Source organism: Schistocerca piceifrons, unplaced genomic scaffold, assembly GCF_021461385.2.
Source record: "Schistocerca piceifrons isolate TAMUIC-IGC-003096 unplaced genomic scaffold, iqSchPice1.1 HiC_scaffold_712, whole genome shotgun sequence".
NCBI classification, from domain to species: Eukaryota; Metazoa; Arthropoda; class Insecta; order Orthoptera; family Acrididae; genus Schistocerca; species Schistocerca piceifrons.
Window position 1 is genome coordinate 39629 of NW_025728962.1, and position 23802 is coordinate 63430.

At 44.7% G+C, this 23802-nt stretch overlaps 1 protein-coding gene across 1 annotated transcript in view; it reads right to left on the minus strand.

Moving 5' to 3' along the window:
* The window catches only part of LOC124769757 (cytochrome P450 6k1-like), a gene marked incomplete at its 3' end in the record, with an annotated part of 39321 nt that extends 15795 nt beyond the window's left edge, over nucleotides 1-23526 (minus strand). The window contains 2 exon segments of the mRNA XM_047249166.1: nucleotides 11230-11468; nucleotides 23307-23526. Coding sequence (XP_047105122.1) covers nucleotides 11230-11468; nucleotides 23307-23526 — 459 coding nt within the window.
* Between the last annotated feature and the right edge of the window lie 276 nt (nucleotides 23527-23802).

Here is a 23802-nt window from a genome sequence, read left to right on the forward strand (position 1 = left end):
GGAGGGTCTCAACCAGAGGCTTTGTTGACTCTGTGATGGTCTTGGCTGAAGATTCTCTGGACCTGCGTTATTGGATGGAGAGTTGTAGGCTCGTCTTCATAAGTCAGGGGTGTACTACCTAGAGGAAGGAGCTACTCGAGTAGCACAGTACTTGTGGAATGCACATGTGGGAAGTGAGTTAAGGCACTCTGATGAACACTCGCCAGTCGACACACAGATTGCGAAATGTAACCAGGTTCAGAGTGAAGATACGCAATTGTCAAAATTTTATCAGTAAATTGTCGAAGCATTCATGGAAAGTACTCCAATTTACTGCCTTCCAGGATATACCGGTATGTGGCCCACAGATTATTCTCAGGAATGAAATCTGGCTGAAACCCATGGTAAAAAGCTTTGAAATTTTTAACAGGTCATGGAACGTACATCGAAAAGACAGATTAGATCCATAGGAGGATGAGTGTTCATTGCAGCGGACAAAAACATTGTCTCTAATAACATCGAAACTGTCTTGAGTAACTAGTTCAACAGCTTACACCATGTAGATGCAAATAGACCTGACCTTATCGACGGTGCCAGCATACAGACAGGTAATAATAACCATTACGTCGTCATAGCGACCATGGTTACTAAAGTTAATAAATCAATCAAGAGGGCTAGGAGAGTATTTTTGCTGAAAGGAGCATATAAGCAGTTGCTGGCATCTGACTTATACAATGAATGGAGACCATTTAGAACTAATATCATGAAAATAGATGAGGAATTACTGGCGAAGTTTAAACGGTTTAGCAAATTGCAATCTGGAGAAATATGTGCCGAGTAAGTGGATTAAAGACGAAAAAGTCCCATTGTGGTTTAACAGCACTTTTGGGAAATGCTTAGGAAGCAAAGGTTGTTGCACTCTCGGTTCAAAAGAGAATGAGCCAATGACAACAGGCAATAGTTAACAGAGACTTATGCGTCCATATAAAGACCGGTGCACCAAGCAGACGACAACCACTACAGTTGTTATACCTCAGCAAAGGATTTAGCCAAAAACCCTAGATAATTCTGGTCCTAAGTAAGATCACTAAGCTGATCGAAGACTTCTGTCCAGTCACTCGTTTATCAATCTTGTGTGGGAGCAGAAGACAGCAAAAGGACAGAATTCGTTCGCTCAGGACGATCATAGAAACATACCGTCGTTTGATAATCGAACAGACCGCCATGTGGAGGGCACAGAACTAGGCATCTCTAGTGTAGGGAAACAACTGAAAGAGTAGAAAACAAATAATTCGCCCAGTGAGGATGGAATCAAGTGGTTCAAATGGCTCTGAGCACTTTGGGACTTAACATCTGAGGTCATCAGTCCCCTACAACTTAGAACTACTTAAACCTAGCTACCCTAAGGACATCACACACATCCATGCCCGAGGCAGGATTCGAACCTGCGACCGTAGCCGTCCGCGGTTCCAGACTGAAGCGCCTTCAATGGCTCGTCCACAGCGGCCGGCGCGGGCGGAATCCTAAGTAGATTTTACAAAAACTACTCTGTGACATTGGCCCTTTACTTAACCTGCATTTATCACGAATCTCTTACCCAGTGCGAAGTCCCAAACGACTGGATAAAATAGCAGGCGTCTTCTGCGTAGAAGAAGGGTAGAGTAACTGACCTGCTAAATTAGACCAATATCCTTGACATCAGTTAGCTGCAAAATTCTTGAACGTATTCTCAGATCGATTATAAAGAAGTACCTTGAGATGGAAAAGCTTCTGTCTGCGAATCAGCATAGTTTTAGAAAGCATCACTCACGCGTTTTTAATTTCAACTTGCCCTTTTCTCACATGATAGCCTGCGGACCATGGATGAAGAGCAGAAGGCAGATTTCATATTAATAGATTTTCGGAAATCATTTGACATGGTGTCCCACTGCAGACTGTTAACGAAAGTATGAGCATACGGTTTATGATCCCAGATGTGTGACCGGACTAATAGACTTCTTAAGTAACGGGACCCAGAACGTTGTCCACGACAGCGAGTGTTCATCAGAGATGAGTGTATCGTCAGGCGTGTCCCAGGGAAGTACGATATGACTGCTGTTGTTTTCTATATGTGCTGGCATCAGCTGTCGCCTGCACACCATTCGGCAAAGAGGTTGCAAGAAAATCGGCAGTAGGGGCTGAATCAAGCGCGCGTATTAGGACAGAGGCCAAAGACAGACTCACAAGCAACGCGCTGCCAACACTCTGTCGACAGACAGTATTTAGATCGCTGCCGTGGGCCGTCAGCCACAAACAGTCAGCCCAGTCGCAGACAGAGTCAGTCGCAGTCACAGTCAGCTCAGCTACTAGCTCAGTTACTATTCTAGTTGCCGCTTGACAGTTCACGTCACCTGCTATGAGAATGTAGTGTTTATAGCAGGACTTCGGTGTCACCAGCAGTGAGACTAACGTGGACTATTATGGAAGAACTTATACCACACCAACTTGCTTAAAGATAAGTAGCTTCTTGTTCTTGTTAATAAGGAACCGTGTTAATACATGTGCGCAGATGTGTTGTAAAAAGAGGATACCGCCTACCTACCAACATCTGCTCTGTTTCTTCCCCTCGTACAAGACACTACAGTGGCAATGAGATGACACAGAAGTGGCGACAAGGATAACTCAGTGAAGAAGACCATTTTACTTGCTTCTCTTGTGGTTGAGCTTGTAGGGTTGTTGTTTTCTTGCGTGTATTCCAGGAGGGGAGCTGCAGAACTTATAAAATTTCTCTTTCCAGACGCTTTGCTTACTTTTTTACTTTTTTGCTGCAACTTATTTGTGTAAACCATGGCTACCCCCACCGCCCCTCCACCCCCTGCCTCCGCGCCCTTGGCACAACACTGGACACGCATTCGGGAGGACGACGGTTCAATCCCGCGTCCGGGCATCCTGATTTAGGTTTTCCGTGATTTCCCTAAATCAATTCAGGTAAATGCCGGGATGGTTCCTTTGAAAGGGCACGGCCGACTTTCTTCCCCGTCCTTCCATAATCCGATGAGACCAATGACCTCGCTGTCTGGTCTCCCCCCCCCCCCCCCCCAAAAAGACAACAATCCTTGGCACAAATGGCCAATGTGATGGATCGAACACAAATTTTTCAGTTTCAGAACCAACAAATTGCTACCATGCTGACTACAGTAAAACAACTTCTGGCGGCACAAGTGCCGAGCGCTGCTCAATAGACCAACAAACCAGCGCTACAAATGCCGCCGACCAGCGTATCAACATTTCGGCAATTTAACGAGAAGAAGAGGAATGGCTCGAATACCTGACTCAGTTCCAAGCAGTTTGTCAATTTCATCGTGTTGAAGCTACAGCCAAGTTACAATAATTTCTTTCGATTGCTGCGTTCCCAGTGTTCAGCTTAATACAAAAACTATCCCCAACCGCGTCTCCCGACGAACTCAGCTATGAGCAAGTAATAGCTGCATTATCTCAATATTATGAGCAGAAAGTTCAAGTAGCTGCAGCCGGACATCAGTTTTTTTGCTTGCAGAAGAAGCCGGAGCAGACGTACCGTCAGAGGGACACAGAATTAACGGGCATGACTAGAAAATGTAAATTTACGTGTAGTTGTGGCAACTATTACAGTATATATGAAGATGGTATCTGTTCTTTCGGACATGTCCGAATGGGAATCGGCGAAACGCCGTAAGTAATGAGTATTATGGGCAGGACACTATGAATATAGTGCGGGACATTAAGTTGAGAATGTGGGTCTCACGGGAGGCGTGGATGAGATAAGTTCCTGCAGTCGCACCATACTCTGTGTCCGCGGTGGCTCAGATGGATTGTTCGGACAGAGAGCTGGAGAGCTGGTTGGCCTATGTAACAATAAAACTGAGTGAAAGGATCAACAACTTACGTGAACGGATGTCAAAAATGGTTCAAATGGCTCTGAGCACTATGGGACTTAACAGCTGTGGTCATCAGTCCCCTAGAACTTAGAACTACTTAAACCTAACTAACCTAAGGACATCACACACATCCATGCCCAAGGCAGGATTCGAACCTGCGACCGTAGCAGTCGCGCGGTTCCGGACTGCGCGCCTAGAACCGCGAGACCACCGCGGCCGGCGAACGGATGTCAAGTGACGTCCGCAACGACCATACACAACAGTAAAAAAAAAACAACTAAGTAAAAGATGGATAAAACGTCTGCCATGTAAGCAGGAGATCCCAGGTTCGAGTTCCCATCGCAGCACACATTTTCAACTGTCCCCGTTGACTTATATAAACGCCTGTATGCAGCTAAGTGTAGTGATTTAGTTATAATTTCATTCTAAAAAACTTTTACAGTGATTTAATGATTAATGATCTCAATGTCGCAGATAGTAGAACACTGGAACAAATCCTAAAGTATTCTGATCCATCACTTCCTCAAGTGTTGCAAATTTTAGAGCAATATGATTCGTGTGCTATAGCGGCCGATAAGTTTGACTAGGCCCCCATTTGTCGGGTCGAGTCGCTCCATGCTCGCGACCGCCCCAAGCAGCCACAACACCGAGCGCGTACACAGCCGAGCTCACAGCCACGTAGACATGTAAGCAGATCCGTGAATTCAGTGAAGCGTTGCCCTGGAACCTAGATGTTGGAGCAGGTGTCCAGTGATCGAAGTCATTTGCACAGATTAGCGTAAAGTTTTGTAGCCCGTACTGTAGGAGGACCATATGACACAGACTACAATCACAAGAGAGGGTTCCTGTACTATTCTTTCAGAAGCACTTCGATATGTTATTTTTCTACTGTAAGACATCCAAGCAGTGTATGACTACAGTTTTCTACACTGATATACATTTTGCAATCCCTCCATAACTTCGAGTTCTGTGTCAGGTGCTAAACCGACATTAACATGCTTCGATCCATTAGCTCTCTCAGAAACCTAGACATCGAATGATATAAACTATGCTGCTTACACAACACATAGGATGGTTGAAATAAAAGACAGAAGTGGTGTGTCTTATCAACAAAAATGTGGAGGACATCGTAGCATATGGAAACTGGAAGAATTTGTGGCATTGTGGAGCATTTCTAAACAGCTTTCAAAGGTGATGACCTCTACATTTAATCTCATTTTCCATATTGATGGGGTAACAAATGGCTCGGTATTCTGTTTTTTTGAAGAGATCTTGAGCATTGATTCTCGTATTGGATGATGATGATGTTTGGTTTGTGGGGCGCTCAACTGCGGGGTTATCAGCGCCCGTACAAATTCCGAACCATTTCTCAGCCCAATCTCACCACTTTTCATGAATGATGATGAAATGAAGAGGACAACACAAACATCCAGTCATCTCGAGGCAGATCAAAATCCCTGACCCCACCGGGAATCGAACCCGGGACCCCGTGGTCGGGAAGCGAAAACGCGGCCGCGAGACCAGGAGCTGCGGACTCTTCTTATTGGAGGTGCATATTGTACCCAGGTATACGATCGCTATTTCGGCGTCCTAAGTGGTAGTCATACTGACAACCAAATCTTTGGACACAGGTATTTAGTTTTTATGACTTACAGTGGATAACAACATGCGGAACAAGGAGTTTCCTGCAGATCCCAGAGAGCACAGATAGTATGCAGCATCAGTTGTCAATCTCACCAGTAGAAGAACGGAGTGATTTGCGTGTACCCAGGCAAACATGTAAGCACCCCCATCCTTCCACACTTTTTGTCAAAATTTCATCAGTTTTACGCATTTTCCATCACTTTTCGTAGTTTTATTGGGTTTCCTGTAATTTCAACACATATTACTCAATTACTCAAGGTGTTGTTACGTCAACAAAACGTCTCATTGCATCGATCACGTGATGTTATCAGCCAATCATATTGCAGCATGGTTCTCAATTTCTTCATCATTACTAAAGCACCCCCTTAATTACACTGCGAGGGTCATATACATGTGGACATATCGTGAACCCTGTTACACCGCCTGCATCACATGACACAAACACTGTTTCTTACAGTAGGAAGTCGCGATCAGCAGAGAAGAGGTGTTAAAACTGCCTTAGTCGAAACTCTTTATAAATTTGGTAAGCTTTTGATATGATTTGCCATATCCACCTCTGTGGATGGAGTCGCAAAGTATTCTCACATTCGTGGGATAAAGCCAAAACTCCAAAGCTCTAACCGTCTGCCCTCTGTTTTGAAACGAGCTACCTCATTGAACATATAGACTAAGGACTCTGAGCGAAACTCTAAATGGCCACTCTCTAGGTATCTCGTAAATGAACTCATTGCCTTCTCTCCTCTGCAAAGATACAAATTTGAAGTGTTAAATTTCTCCATGGGGAAAAATCGATTTGGATCCCACGCCAGGAGAAGATGAATGATTTGGCAATGACGTTACCTCCCTGAGACAGCTTCTCCGAGACGTAGAAAGACATTTACAAAATCCTAAATGATTGTAAATACAAAATAGTAATTGCTTAAACAGTATTTGTATAAACTTAATCTCTCATCATTTTTATATTATAATTGCCAAATTGTTCCCTTAACAAAACCTTTCATTTGTTGTGGCACTTTTTTAAAATTTTTAATCTCATTTATTATCATGTTGAACTGGCTTGGTAATTCATAAATACTAGTACACGGGGATAACTACCTAGATAAGTTGGTAACTAATTAAACTACCTTAAATTAAAATATTTGGACGAATGTGGATGAACTGGGTTTCAAAAGTCTTAGCAGGAATTTAGCGTTACGAATACTTTCGCTTTTTCATTTGCATTTTTGCAAAGGAGTCAGTGCAATTTAAAATTAAGGAACTCTTTTTATGCAGTATTTGATGCTGCTTTTATGAATGACACTTTTTATTAGGAGTAGCCTTTTTTTAGTTACAGGTGTTGGAACATGAGCGTAGCTCACTTTTTTGCCAAGTCGTTAAGCGTTGTCGATCTTTGACTATCGATTATGGCCAAACGGCTGAACCGATTGTAACATTTAAAAAGGTCATTTACGTAAAATTTTATGGTCTCCTATTCTGGCATTTCGAGAATTTCTGTAGTATGTATCGGAAGTAAACACCGAAAAATTTCAAAAATTTCGTAGTTTCGGCCCTCAAAAGCTTAGCACAAGCCAGAAACCGACCCACACTAATTGAGCACTATTTTGGGATGGCTAACGTTGATTACAACATTTCCAGCTTGTGCGTATTTATTGACCAGCAAAATTCTCATCTGCCTACACTAACGTGTGTTAATACTGTTCTGCCACACGTGATTTAAGTCGAAACTGCACAGAACAGATCACATGCGTGTGACACTCGTTCCTATTGTTACCAACACCCACAGTAGCACAGTTGAACAAAATAGTTCAACAATCAGTCCGACATCACTATATTTACGCTGAGTCGTGGCAACCTTCGTACACAGAAGTGATGACCACAATATTCTCAAATTATTGCAAGCATAGTACATCGGACGTTTTCAAACTAAAAATCTTTTGAAAAACAAAAGCTGAAAACTTCCTCTACCGGAACACAACTCTAAAATCGTACACCGCACGCTCATTCTCCAACATGCAATAAGAACGTTATGTACGTTACTTTTCTTGTACTGAACTTAAAGCTAGTACTAGCATCCTCATATGCGCCAGTTCAATTGTTATAAAGAGTTGCATGCAAACTAAGTGACACTCCGTATTCTGTACTAATTATCTGCACAATAAGTTACCTTTCAGCCTAAAATAACAGTGCACAAATAACATTCTGGCAAGCTATCACGTCGGTATTGTGAACAGTAGATGCCGTAGAGTTCTGATCCGGTATCGTGGATTGCAGTTCAGTCCTCACCTCACAGCCATTTGGAATGACTGTTAAAACTGTTTGAGTCTGGTACATGGATAGAATGAAAAAATTACGCTCTGTATGGCAACCTAGCTGTGAGGGGACAGTGGGTGAATTTTTGTCGCAATCCCTCATATACTTCCAACGTGTATTTAAACGTCACTGTATACTGTTATCCGTTGGATGGTGGCTGGTCAGTTCCGTGTCATCTAATAGCATCACAGGAAATGGGGATCTTAGCTCGAATGCCGATACTGCGAAACATGGATATGTGAGGAGAAGAGCCAAGATGACTAAACGGAAATATTATGAAATAACAATTTATCTGGAATACATTTCACATAAATTTCCTCAGCATGTTATAGCCTTAGGTGGAGATTTCAATTTACCAAATATAGACTGGGACACTCAGATGTTTAGAACGGGTGGTAGGGACTGAGCATCGAGTGACATTATATTGAGTGCACTATCCGAAAATTACCTCGAGCAATTAAACAGAGAACCGAATCGTGGAGATAACATCTTGGACCTACTGATAAGAAACAGACCCGAACTTTTCGACACTGTAAACGCAGAACAGGGAATCAGTGATCATAAGGCCGTTGCAGCATCCCTGAATATGGAAGTAAATAGGAATATAAAAAAGGGAGGAAGATTTATCTACTTAGCAATAGTAATAGAAGGCAGATTTCAGACTACCTAATAGATCAAAACGAAAATTTCTGTTCCGATAGCTGTAGAGTGTTCATGTAAAAAGTTCACGGCAATCGTAAAATGCGTTTTAGACAGATACGTGCCGAGTAAAACTGTGAGGGATGGGAAAAACTCACCGTGGTTCAACAACAAAGTTAGGAAACTACTGCGAAAGCAAAGAGAGCTTCACTGCAAGTTTAAACGCAGCCAAAACCTCTCAGACAAACAGAAGCTAAACAATGTCAAAGTTAGCGTAAGAAGGGCTATACGTGAAGTGTTCAGTGAATTCGAAAGTAAAATTCTATGTACCGACTTGACAGAAAATCCTAGGAAATTCTGGTCTTACGTTAAATCAGTAAGTGGCTCGAAACAGCATATCTAGACACTCCGGGATGATGATGGCTTTGAAACAGAGGATGACACGCGTAAAGTTGAAATACTAAACACCTTTTTCCAAAGCTGCTTCACAGAGGAAGACCGCACTACAGTCCCTTCTCTAAATTCTCGCACAAACGAAAAAATGGCTGACATCGATATAAGTGTCCAAGGAATAGAAAAGCAACTGGAATCACTCAACAGAGGGAAGTCCACTGGACCTGACGGGGCACTAGTTCGATTCTACACAGAGTACGCGAAAGAACTTGCCCCCCTTCTAACAGCCGTGTACCGCAAGTCTCTAGAGGAACGGAAGGTTCCAAATGATTGGAAAAGAGCACAGGTAGTCCCAGTCTGCAAGAAGGGTCGTCGAGCAGAAGCGCAAAACTATAGACCTATATCTCTGACGTCGATCTGTTGTACAATTTTAGAACATGTTTTTTGCTCGTGTATCATGTCATTTCTGGAAACCCAGAATCTACTCTGTAGGAATCAACATGGATTCCGGAAACAGCGATCGTGTGAGACCCAACTCGCTTTATTTGTTCATGAGACGGAAAATATTAGATACAGGCTCCCAGGTAGATGTTATTTTCCTTGACTTCCGGAAGGCGTTCGATACAGTTCCGCACTGTCGCCTGATAAACAAAGAGACTATGGAATATCAGACCAGCTGTGTCGCTGGATTGAAGAGTTTTTAGCAAACAGAACACAACATGTTGTTCTCAATGGAGAGACGTCTACAGACGTTAAGGTAACCTCTGGCGTTCCACAGGGGAGTGTTATGGGACCATTGCTTTTCACAATATATATAAATGACCTAGTAGATAGTGTCGGAAGTTCCATGCGGCTTTTCGCGGATGATGCTGTAGTATACAGAAAGTTGCAGCATTAGAAAATTGTAGCGAAATGCAGGAAGATCTGCAGCGGATAGGCACTTGTTGCAGGGAGTGGAAACTGACTCTTAACATAGACAAATGTAATGTATTGCGAATACATAGAAAGAAGGATCCTTTATTTTATGATTATATGATAGCGGAACAAACACTGGTAGCAGTTACTTCTGTAAAATATCTGGGAGTATGCGTGCAGAACGATTTGAAGTGGAATGATCATATAAAATTAATTGTAGGTAAGGCGGGTGCCAGGTTGAGATTCATTGGGAGAGTCCTTAGAATATGTAGTCCATTAACAAAGGAGGTGGCTTACAAAACACTCGTTCGACCTATACTTGAGTATTGCTCATCAGTGTGGGATCCGTACCAGGTCGGGTTGATGCAGGAGATAGAGAAGATCCAAAGAAGAGCGGCGCGTTTCGTCACAGGGTTATTTGGTAAGCGTGATAGCGTTACGGAGATGTTTAGCAAACTCAAGTGGCAGACTCTGCAAGAAAGGCGCTCTGCATCGCGGTGTAGGTTGCTGTCCAGGTATCGAGAGGGTTCGTTTCTGGATGAGGTATCGAATATATTGCTTCCCCCTACTTATACCTCCCGAAGAGATCACGAATGTAAAATTAGAGAGATTCGAGCGCGCACGGAGGCTTTCCGGCAGTCGTTCTTCCCGCGAACCATACGCGACTGGAACTGGAAAGGGAGGTAATGACAGTGGCACGTAAAGTGCCCTCCGCCACACACCGTTGGGTGGCTTGCGGAGTATAAATGTAGATGTAGATGTAGATCTCTTAACCCTTTCAGACCCACTGGCTACAATTGTGTACATTAAAGTTTAACGTGTCTTAGCTGAAATAGAAGTACTTCCCCCAGTGGAAACCTAAGGTAGATATATTTGAGTGTTCAGCTTTTTCACTATGCACAAGCGCTGCCAACTGTTGGGCATTACTATGAAAATATCAGAATGTCAATGTAGCAATGCGCAGAAGCTCGTGACCACCGGAATACACAGACGTGGTTGGTTCGCTAAATTCCACTATATAACTGAATATTGTTGTTGTTATTTTGCATGGTAACTACTGAATAATCATTTTATTTACTTCAATAGAGAATCATAACTAGTTATTTTAGTCCATAAAATGAACCCAAGTGTACAAAATATGTTTCGAAAACGGGTACATATTTTTGTATAAATCTTCCATCTAAAACCATTAAAAAATCGCCTAAGAGCCTTAGCGCATAATGAAAAACTTTCTTTCTTTCAGAAAAAATTCAGTGAAAGGGTAAAAGGAGCGACATCGATTCAGAACCTATAGGCTCCAACAATGTTTAAACAGGTTTGTGCTGTCATCGAGCGCTTTGCCAACATTCCCCATATAAGGGAAAGTTTTGCAGCTTTCAAAAATCAGTTTTTGCTTCAAGGCTTCTTGATCTATAGCAGAAAAGGTCTATCCACGAGTCGCACAACAACTCACCTTAAACATGCCCTTAAGTTTGCCGGATGTGAACGTAGGGCTTAATTTGATTCTCAGCTGGCGCCACTTCTTTCCCGCCAGGAAAAAGAGATGTTTGTTGAGAGGTTCTTCGTCGTCGATGAACAGTCCCCTGTCGTGTAACGTCCCGAAATCCTTGACAAGGACGTGGCGGATGAGTTCAGGGTCACGGATAAGCAGCAGTGGCCGACGGAATCCGTAAAACCCGACGTACCTCTCTTCTGAAACGAAGAAAGAGTATAGTTACGAATTAAATTAACGACAGATATCACCTCTAAGTGGTAACACATACAACCCACCACAACTGTCGTATCGATTACCAGTCCTCACTAGATCCACAGATAAGACGACACGACGTGGCATATCTAAATGCAGATGTGCTCTGTGACGCGAATCCCAGTAAACGTGGTCAGAATATGCTTGACACGGGTTCGGCGATCCTGGTGTCCCGTTGATGGTGGCTCGTCATCTCCGCTTCATCCAATAGGGGCGCAGGTAACGGGAATCTTGGGTCAGTCGCCAATATACCGTCAGCACTGGGAATATCCACAAAAGTAGGAAAAAAGCTCAATGTGTGCTACATGGCACTGGAGCATGCGATTGCTGAGGACAAACAGTCGTCAACGGCCGGATCCCTGTTGTAACAGGCTCTGGCGTTAGGAACTTGTTTATTAATAATAGTGATGCTGTAATTGTTGGTTGGTAATATTTACTGACAAAATGAAAGCTAACGCTATATTGCGTACTTACGGCTATCCTGTGTGGCCGTTTTTAGTACGACTTTAAAAGAGAGAGATTATTAATTGATAACCGACGCATCGGTTCTCGATTGTGTTCAGGAGACGTTCTGGTTGATTACGTGAATAATTGACCTTTCGACCCAGATTGCCTTCACGCAATCAGAATCTTCGATGAAAATACGTAAGGGGCCTATTTGAATATAAAAATGGAAATGAAAGCAAATTAGTGGAATTCGTAAGAGAAAGATTAACAGATCGGGTGTTGAACACATTAGTGGTCTCCCAAATACAATCGAGACACCGCGTTAAAGAGCGACCCTGCAACAAAGCTCATATACAATTTGAATATCATTTTTGGTTAATGAAAGAAAAGAATAAGAAGAAAATTGCTGTATCGTAAAATATTAGTATATTTTGAACAACTTGACATTAAACTTCTAAACAATGACAAACACACAAGAAATGAATGACTTACGTCAGATATTTCTTTTGTGGATGGCGCAGTCGAATAATCGCTGCTCTGTCAGTCCGTTCCTTCTTAAAATTAAATGTCCTTGCGTGTGCGTAAGTACATTGTATCCACACTCGAGTTACCGAAATGTTTGTTCGTCGTTTCACATAGTTTTTACACAAAATAAAAATAGAACTTGTAGCAATGCTATACAGTACGTCTTAACATGTCGGCGACCAAAAGTACAAGGGTTAATGAAGTTTCTAGAATATTTCTTAACAAAAGATATGTTATTCTTTCTTCCGTTTCGCAGCTTCTTGCTATCAAGCGCTGCGGCAATGATTTTAAATATCTGCGCCCAGTGGGTCATAGTGTTTATTTAGAGTATTTAAACGCTGGACGCACGTTTTGGTATAGGGGCACATTAAAAAAAATTTCATCTCTTTTTATTCTCGCGCTGTGATGCTTAGCATTTTGACGAGCTACACCTCGTTGGGTGTCCTTTTCTTTTATGACAAATATCTCATATCCAAAGTATCTGAAATCCATTAATATTACAAGGCGTACTGAGGTAGTTGGGTGCTGAGTAAGTACTATTAACTTCCTCTAAAAAGGCTCTTATCTGTTCGGGTGGCTTGTTGAAAGCCCAAAAAACGTAATGTGGTGGCCTGTTTGCCACCAGAATAATTTACGAAGAACGCAAAAAAAAAGGTTCAAATGGGTCTAAGCACTATGGGGCCTAACATCTCAGGTGACCAGTTCCCTAGACTTAGAACTACTTAAACATAACTCACCTAAAGACACCACACACATTCATGCCCGAGGCAGGATTCGAGTCTGCGACCGTAGCAGCGGCGCGGTTCCGAACTGAAGCGCCTAGAACCGCTCAGTCACATCGGCCGGCCCGAAGAATGCAGAAAACAATAAATTATAATTTAAAGTCGCCTGTCAAAATGCGTCATTCTTTGTGTAACGAGAACAACAAACTACCTATAAAAATATCATATATCTATACAGAACTTACGTTCAGTACTCCAGGTACCGTCAGTTCCATGAAAAGACCGAACTGAGACACTTTGTTTGGAAATCACTGCCTTCCACTTGTCCTAATAAAAGCTAAATGGTTATGAAATTACTCTATCGTGACGAAGTTGCACAGTACACTGAATTACAACAGGGCAGACCCGCCACACTAGAGCATAATAGATCTTGATGCAGATTGCGGAAGTAGGAATGGGAGTCGGCGAGTACCAGTGATGTAAAAAAAAGTATGAATAAATGTAGACAGTGAGCAGCATGAAACTCTTGCACGTGTGTTAACGTTCAGTATAACGGTACTCTAAGGTTTTATTACGGCAGATACCATTCACCTCTTAATACAGACCTACGTTTCTGCTTCGTTACGATGTTTTGAATGCCAACATTTTAGTATAACAACTGTGGCGTGTGACGATCAAGCTACATGTGATTAATTTAGCAGGCTGCTCCGAAAACAGTAAAGTGTTGTTCATGTTCTGCACAATACCTTGACTACACAGGTAAAATAAGTAGTTACCTACCTACTCGAAGGAGGCAGAGATCTAAGGTCCTGAAAAATACTGCACCATATTACTTTTTTCTAGCTAGAAAGGCCAACAGAGCTTTGCAACCGTTATCCATCGCGATTTCCTTCGCAGCGACGGTCACAAAATGCATGTAAGAAGTTTCTGTATCCACACAAGCACTGGGAACTGGCGAAGGCAGTGTCAATGCTCCTTTAAGTAAAGCTGCAAAAGGAAAATCAGTTCGTTAAACGCCAGTTGGCATGACTGGCAAAGTCGAGAGACTCACGGCGGTGTGGAAGGAGAAATTTACGAACTTTTCGTAATTAAGAACTGGATGTGTTCCGACAGGAATTGAAATTTACCTGTAAGTCTCTTTTTTTTCTCGTCGTTCTAAGTAAGTGTACACACCATAGTGCAGTGTCCTCCCTCTCAACCAGAAATGTTCTATTTTTAAATTTTTTTTATAGGAAGCTAACCTTTTCGTTTTTCTTCTTGACACAACTGAACTACGTTTTTCTTTGACACTTATCCATCTGAGCAAACCATTCGATAACGTATATTTGTACACTCCTGGAAATGGAAAAAAGAACACATTGACACCGGTGTGTCAGACCGACCATACTTGGTCCGGACACTGCGAGAGGGCTGTACAAGCAATGATCACATGCACGGCACAGCGGACACACCAGGAACCGCGGTGTTGGCCGTCGAATGGCGCTAGCTGCGCAGCATTTGTGCATCGCCGCCGTCAGTGTCAGCCAGTTTGCCGTGGCATACGCAGCTCCATCGCAGTCTTTAACACTGGTAGCATTCCGCGACAGCGTGGACGTGAACCGTATGTGCAGTTGACGGACTTTGAGCGAGGGCGTATAGTGGGCATGCGGGAGGCCGGGTGGACGTACCGCCGAATTGCTCAACACGTGGGGCGTGAGGTCTCCACAGTACATCGATGTTGTCGCCAGTGGTCGGCGGAAGGTGCACGTGCCCGTCGACCTGGGACCGGACCGCAGCGACGCACGGATGCACGCCAAGACCGTAGGATCCTACGCAGTGCCGTAGGGGACCGCACCGCCACTTCCCAGCAAATTAGGGACACTGTTGCTCCTGGGGTATCGGCGAGGACCATTCGCAACCGTCTCCATGAAGCTGGGCTACGGTCTGGCACACCGTTAGGCCGTCTTCCGCTCACGCCCCAACATCGTGCAGCCCGCCTCCAGTGGTGTCGCGACAGGCGTGAATGGAGGGACGAATGGAGACGTGTCGTCTTCAGCGATGAGAGTCGCTTCTGCCTTGGTGCCAATGATGGTCGTATGCGTGTTTGGCGCCGTGCAGGTGAGCGCCACAATCAGGACTGCATACGACCGAGGCACACAGGGCCAACACCCGGCATCATGGTGTGGGGAGCGATCTCCTACACTGGCCATACACCACTGGTGATCGTCGAGGGGACACTGAATAGTGCACGGTACATCCAAACCGTCATCGAACCCATCGTTCTACCATTCCTAGACCGGCAAGGGAACTTGCTGTTCCAACAGGACAATGCACGTCCGCATGTATCCCGTGCCACCCAACGTGCTCTAGAAGGTGTAAGTCAACTACCCTGGCCAGCAAGATCTCCGGATCTGTCCCCCATTGAGCATGTTTGGGACTGGATGAAGCGTCGTCTCACGCGGTCTGCACGTCCAGCACGAACGCTGGTCCAACTGAGGCGCCAGGTGGAAATGGCATGGCAAGCCGTTCCACAGGACTACATCCAGCATCTCTACGATCGTCTCCATGGGAGAATAGCAGCCTGCATTGCTGCGAAAGGTGGATATACTCTGTACTAGTGCCGACATTGTGCATGCTCTGTTGCCTGTGCCTATGTGCCTGTGGTTCTGTCAGTGTGATCATGTGATGTATCTGACCCCAGGAATGTGTCAATAAAGTTTCCCCTTCCTGGGACAATGAATTCACGGTGTTCTTATTTCAATTTCCAGGAGTGTATGATGACTAACCATTTCAGAAGCTAAGAATACGCAGAGGTAGTACCGAGTACGACTGTAACGTGACTGTACAATGCCGTGTCACGTGCGTCGGCCGTGTACTCTGGAGTACTGTCAAACACCTTCTGTTCGGTCTGCACTAAACAAAGTTTGGTCTCGCCTTCTGCCGTCGACTACTGTAAAGCGAGATTATAATTAGCTTGAAAAGTAGCTAATCTAATGTAAACCCGATAAAGAGGGGAGATGAAGTGGTGAGTAAATAAGCAGACACAGATAAAACGGCACGAGACTGGTGCTACTCTAAGCGTGGTAGGTACCCAAGGCTGGCGAAATGGGGGGAGGTGGTTGCGGTGGGGGGGGGGGATGCTCTGTGATCGCAACTCACCGAAGACGTGGCGTGTGATGCCGTCCATGTTTCTGACCATCAAGCCGTGCCTCGACCCCTGCTGTTGCTGTTGGCGGAATACACGGAGACCACGAGGTGAGCCGGTAGTCACGTGACCAATAACAGGGTGTCTGCAGCGTTACCGAGGACGGTTTTCCCCGGGAGGATGGGCGTTGCAGTTCATTGCGTGGTGGTAGGCAAATACTCAGAGGCAGCGGGTTACTTCACAGTTGCCGCGCAAGTAAAATATGCACACAAATATAGGTGCAGAATAGGTAACAGCACCACATGAAAAAGAGAAACGAGACGCGGAAGCTCGTCTAAACACCCTCTCCGTACACATACAATACTTTAAGTACCGACTGTGAAAGATATAGATGTACCAGCTACCTTTAAAAGTTGATCACTTCTAAATGGCTTAAGGGGTCTTAACGAATGAAGTGTCAACTGATGGCGCTTGAAGATCACTCTGTGACATTATCTTTACAGTTTATACAAGAGCAGTAAATTTTGAGCTGCTATCCGGAATGTTCACTCTCACGATTTAGAAATGTGTTTTAGCTCAAAATAAATTGCAAAAAATACGTATAGCGGCACTATTACGTAATATGGAGGGGTCCAAAAAATGCATCCACTGTTTAAAAGTCCATAACTGCCAAACTAATTCACGGAGTTGTCTCATCTTTGGTAGTGTAATAGTTCGTAGTTCCGGCAATCGCCACACAAGCGTTGTATTGCGTTGTTTTGTTTTGTCAGATGACAGTCGACAGATAGTCAGTGTTTTGTTCTTAGTTGAACCTAGTTACTCGAGTAAACATGGCAGGCGCAATACTTACATTCGATGAAAGGAAGTCAGTTTTGAAGTGGTATTTTAAGCACGAAAACATTAATGAGGTTCAACGGCAATGGCGAAATGAGTATCAAACAGAGCCACCGACACGTTTAACGATTCATCGCATTCGAGACAAATTTGAAGCAGAAGACTGTGTTAAAGATGTACACAAACAACGATCTGGACGACCTGTAACAGTAACAAGTCCAGCTAACTCCCGTCGTGTGTTGTAACAGTTCACTCGCTCACCACAGAAGTCTATGAGACAGTGTGCCCTTGAAACTGGAGTGAGTCGCTCAAGTGTTCGGTGAATTTTGAAGACAGCAAAGTGGAAGTGCTACATCCCACGACTGCTACACGCAATGAACGAGGACGACCCAGATTGTAGAATGGAATACTGCGAGTGGTTTACTAACATGGTGCGCAACGATGAAGAGTTTGCAGAGATGATTGTGTGGTCTGATGAGGCACAGTTCAAACTCAATGGTACAGTAAATCGCCACAGTTGCATCTACTGGGCGGCCGAAAATCCGAACGTCCATGTAGACAAAGCCGTGAATTGGCCAGGAGTAAATGTGTGGTGTGGGTTGTCTTACCGAGGCTTGATTGGGCCATTATTCTTTGACGGTACAGTTACCGGTGAGGTGTACCTTCAGAAGCTTCAGGCATCCATTTTACCTGCCATCCATCCATTTTACCTGCCATCCGAGACCTATATGGAGACGGAAGAATTTACTTTCAACAAGATGGTGCCCCAGCCCACTACCAAAATCGTGCCAGGCCTATCTCGACGAAAATCTACCAGGAAGATGGATAGGCGGTACAGGTGCTGTGGTGTATCCACCACGTTCCCCAGACCTAACTCCTCTGGACTTTTACCTGCGGGGAACACTAAAGGACGTCGTTTATCGACAGAAGCCACGCACATTGGATGAACTTCGAAAATCCATCTTACATTCATGTGCAAATATCCAACTGAACACGTTTCAGTCAGTAGTTCGTGCTGCAGTTCAGCGGCATCGTTTGTGTGTGGATGTTAATGATGACCATTTCGAACACCTACAGTGATATCTTTAAGTTCGACTTTAATCTACACTTTCACCAAAAATGAGACTGTCAATTAGTTTGCAAGTTATGGACTTTTAAACAGTGGATACATTTTTTGGGACCCCTCTACAACAGCTATCTCTGTACATTTTTTATGTTAAAATGTATATTACTTGTAATTTTTTCGTGCTTCGAATGACAAATGGAGGCTATTTGTGGCCGTCGGCCATGTGCGCCTTGGTAAGTTGGATGTTCGCCATGGAGGACTCAAGATTCGAGCTGATAAGCGACGTGTCCGTAACGATTAAAGTGATTGAAGTATTCCGGATGACAAATCTAGCAACTGGAACCCTTTCTAGAACGGAAACTCTAAAATGTTTTTCGGTAGCCCCCCCCCCCCCCTCACTGAACAGCAGCGTGGTGTTAATGACTTGTAAAATTCATGTACACTTTAATTGATTTTAGTTCTGAACTGCGTTGCTGTGTTTCAAGACACTGCATAGGATAGTAGACTCTGAAAATATCCAGAACCAATTTTTTTCGAACTTTAATTTTAACTTCAGTGTGGCGAGTGGGCCATAGCGCAGTTCTTGCTTTAGCTCACAAATCAATCTGTTCTGCACTGCAGTATTGAGCAAGGGTTCCATGAATATTTTAATTACTTAACAGTATCCAACTTGTCATAAGGACACTTCGTATCGCCAGTCATAAGCCCGTCTGCGATTTGGTATCAGGGGAATGCGACAGGTGTGGGGCGATACGATACTCAATTACCGCGCCAGCAAACTTTTCAAATCTGTGACACCCTTACTTACTTACTCCTTGGCGCTACAGCCCGTGTAGGGCCTTAGCCTCGTGTACCATCTCTGCCCACTCTTCTCTGCTGGCTGCCTTGGCTCTCCATCTTCTAAATCTCTGTCTTCGCAACTCCTTCTCTACTTTGTCTAGCCATCTGGTCCTTGGTGTGCCCCTTATACCGCGTCCACCTGGTTTTCCTATGAAAACTTCCTTTACTGTGCTGTTCTCCACCATTCTGTTTGCATGTCACAATCAACATAGTCTATTACTCTTTATTTCTGTCACAATATCGGGTTTTTTGTACGAGTCTCTGATCTCCTTATTATTTATGATTCGCCAAAACCCCCTACCATTCACTGGCCCAAAGGTTTTCCTGAGAATCTTCCTTTCTTTTGTCTGCAACAACTCATCATCATTTTGTGTTATTGTCCAATTCCCCTAACCATACATCACCACATTTCTCACTACTGTACGATACTTAGCTGAGCGGTCTAACACACGGCTTTGGGGAGCGGGAAGGAGCGCCTGGTCCCCGGCACGAATCCGCCCGGCGGGCTTGTGTCGAGGTCCGGCGAGCTGGCCAGTCTGTGGATAGTTTTTAGGCGGTTTTCAATCTGCCTCGGCGAATGCGGGCTGGTTCCCCTTATTCCGCCTCAGCTACACTATGTCGACGACTGCTGCGCAAACAAGCTCTCCACGCACGCGTACACCACCATTACTCTACCACGCGAACATAGGGGTTACATTCGTCTGCTATGAGACGTTCCCTGGGGGGGGGGGGGGGGGCGGAGGGGTGGACTGCGATAGTCGTCGTAGGGTTGTGGACCACTGCGGCTGCGGCGGGGACGGTGCCTCTCCGTCTTTTCTAGGTCCCCGGTTAACATACAACAATAACTGTACGATACACAGTCAGCTTCAGAATCCTAATAACGGTTCTTGCTTTAAATACTTTAATCAGTGTGAAGTAACTCCTGTTACCACCTGTAATCCTTGCGTGTATTTCTTCTCTGATATTATTATTGTCAGTTACGTGTGACCCAAGACATTTAAAGCTCTCATAGCGTTCAAATTCTTTCCTATTCACAGTTATGCTTCTTTCACCTTCGCTATACCTTTCCCTACCTGTAGGTGTTAACATATACTTGGTCTTTGATTGATTAATTGTGAACACCATCTTCGCTCCATATCTTTCTAATTTTTCAAGCTTTCCTTCCAGGTCCTGTTTCCTCCTGGATAACAAATCAGTACCATCCGCATATTCAAGACCCTGCGTCGCTCTGTTAAATAGTGTTCACCCACGGTTTCCACTTTGTGTCTTTCGCATTACCCTCTCTAAGGCGACATTAAACAGATGCACTTAGTTAAGCATTTATACACAACGACAGACTATACCTCTAGAGAGAGAGAGATTGCAGGCCGCAATGGCCAGCAGAGCAGTAACGAGGAAATACAAGGGAACACACTCGACAACACGGAACACGAGTGGGCGCAGGTGAAGGCCTCTGTAGCCGTAGTCAAAACGTCGGCTTAGTCCCTCCGCTTGGCTAAGTTGCTGCCGTCAGCAGGACTGAAATATCGTCTCATTTTGGATTCACCACTACTTCGCAGTTGCAGCTGTTTACCCATTGCCAAGGGCGTACAGTATGGCCCGTCAAACAGACAAATTTTGATTACAGTGAAAATTTTCGTCTGGTCACGCATTGTTAAAATGTAATGCGCTGGCCAGAGTGCAAAATTAGCGACATAACGTAAAATGTTTCCTCAACATCTTTGACGTAACGTACCACATCGTAGTGCCCTGGCTAGAGATATGGTCCCAACAGTCCAGTCAAGTGAGGATTCTTAGAGGAAGGTTTTTTGAAAAGTTTTCTATGTTTTTTGAGGATGATGAATCAGAATAGTCAAAGTTCCATCCAAATTTCGACACGAGAGTGGGTAAAAAATTTAAAAAAAACACGAAAAAATGGAAAATTTTTTCATTTTTCGGTTTTAACTCGGAAGCGACGTAATATCCAGCAAAGATGGTAAAATTTCCCACAAAATAGGCTTTATGACTTTTTTGGTCAGACCAAACTTATGACGTGTAGCGCGTGTTGTAGTTGCCGCTATTTCGGGCGTCACAACCAACACCCAACTCCTCATCTCTCAGTATGCTATAATGTTCATTCGAAGGGCAACATGATAGCTTTTATCAGTGCCACAGTTAGACGTCGCTCTTTATACCACCGCAAACTGTCGATTAGCATTGATTACAGAAATGTGTGGTTTATGGGGAGGGAGTTCTCGACCATTGTAGCCAATTCTTTTTCACTCTCCACGCACAGTCATTATACTACCTGAAGTGCAGTATAGAATTGCATTCTGGAACTCGTGGCTGATTCGTTCAGTTGAATTCACGTGACTTTTTTGAAGCGACATCCGCAATGCTCGACAGTCATTGTTCATCAGCACATGAGGCCTTAGTTTTTCCGTCGTGGTTCCTTCGCGTTTCGACTTCACTATCACATCACCAACAGCTGCCTTGGACAACTTTATGAGGGATTAAGTGTCTGTTGGATTTGTTACTTGGGTGACATCCAATGACCAATCAGGATTTCAGTTCGGAACCGCGCGACTGCTACGGTCGCAGGTTCGAATCCTGCCTCGGGCATGGATGTGTGTGATGTCCTTAGGTTAGTTAGGTTTAAGTAGTTCTAAGTTCTAGGGGACTGATGACCACAGATGTTAAGTCCCATAGTGCTCAGAGCCATTTGAACCATTTTTTCCGGATTTCAAGTTACTGATCTCTAGTGCCCAATCCACTCTGCAGTTACCGCTTCTCGGCTAACAACACGATACTCCCCGCCTCCTTTTATACTAACTGTTCTTCCTGTCATGATATCTAGTGATCAGTTTCACAATGCACAAGAGTGTTCTGATACTTTTGATCATACAATGTAGGTTTTGCGTTAAGGGGTCTGCCCTTGGGTGTCTTGTATCGGAGCTCTATGTCTCTCTCGTAACTCATGTCTAACCATGTCACTATTGTTCTCCGCTGACAACCGCATATTCCGCCTTGCCCACATGCCACTCCCAGAGGGGAGCGAGCTTCCTCAGGATTAAAACAGCCATCTCTCCTATACCATACCATCCAAGTACTTTCTAAAGATGATCATTTTCCAGCAGCTGGAGTACACATCGAGCACCAAAAAAAGGTCAGCATTGCATTTCAAAATGGTTTCTAGCATCTCGTGCTGGTCTCTGCTGCATATACAAAATCGGATAACCGTACTGGACCAGACTGCTGAGGTCATCGGTCTCTAGGCTTACACACTACTTAATCTAACTTAAACTAACTTACGCTAAGGGCAACACACACGTCCACGCCCGAGGGAGAACTTGAACTTACGGCGGGAAGGGCCGGGCGAACTACGGCAAGGCGCCTAAGACCGCGCGGCTATCTCCACGGCGGATAACCGTCTGAAGCCAAAAAAGTTAAGGGCACACAGAGGAACAATACGCTTCAGGTGTCCGCCGGAAAGAACGGAACTTACTGTGAAGTGTTACATGTCGGCGAGTCCCCATCCACCTCGCTAATGGTTCCATGTCTCGCTAAGCCGCCTCTTCTACCTACAGTGCATGCAGTCACCTTAGAAAGAGCGAAATGACGAAGCCGGTGCCCACGCACAGGGACTTGCCAACTCTTCCACTGCTTTTTGCAGACGCCAACAGTATTGTTGGTGACTGCCTCCCGGCTACCGAAATCCGCCCGAGAAGTTTCAAAACTCGACACTTGCATGCCACGCACGAGGATTTCCAGTTGATTTCTCGATTTCCAGGCAGCTCCACGAAGTTATTTAACATTCAGCCCTTCCAGCCAGTCAGTGACAACAACAGAATTCAGGCCTTTCCTCTGGCCGCTACCTGTTGACGCTAACTGCATTGGCTGCGGGATGCTGCTACCTGCCAGGACTTCCCGAATGGCTTTTCCTAACAGTTGCTAAGGGTACACCAGACCACGGAACCACTCGCCCTTGAGCCAGCCACTTCGACTTCCGCAGCAGTACGTTGAAGACAGACCAGCCCGTCACTCCGAGGCTGTGGGCCGGCTCAGACATCAGTCTGTGGCGTCCACAGTAGCCGCGGGGCGAACACGCAGGTGCGGCCAGGGAGTGTAACGTTGTAAACGGTCAGAACACGTCTGCATCATCACACATAATGTCCCAGATTCCCTTAACTAATAATGAATATAAATATTGTCTATTTATCACTGACAAAAATTTAAAATTTCTTACTTGGCAGCTGATTGTATATGTTCTGCAAGGTCTGACCAATAGACTCATGGCCGAAAAAGTTTCTCCGGAAGTTTCCAAACGGAACCGTAGGTTCCACGTACGGCACCCCCTTGTTCTTCCAGTATCTGTAGCTACTGGAGAACCAGAGGTAGACAGCGAACACGGCCGCCGACAAGACGACCACCAACTCGGCGACCCACGAGTCCAGGAGCAGCGCCATCTGCAATCTGGAAAAAAAAGAAAGCGGGAAGCGGCGTCAACGTCCAGTGGACTTGCAGCAAGGGACGTACGACATAGAAACCTACGGTAAAGGTGAGAATGGAGTGGGCGAATGGTGCTCTGCTGGAGGTGGGTGAAGGTGAAAAAGGTAGCCAAATGTTGTGAAAGTTCTTTATTTTTGATCATAAACAGACGTAGCGCAATGTCCCCCACGCGACGGTCGTTGAACGCGACACCTAGGCGCGGAGGTCCCAGAACTCCAATGTAAGCGCTTCTC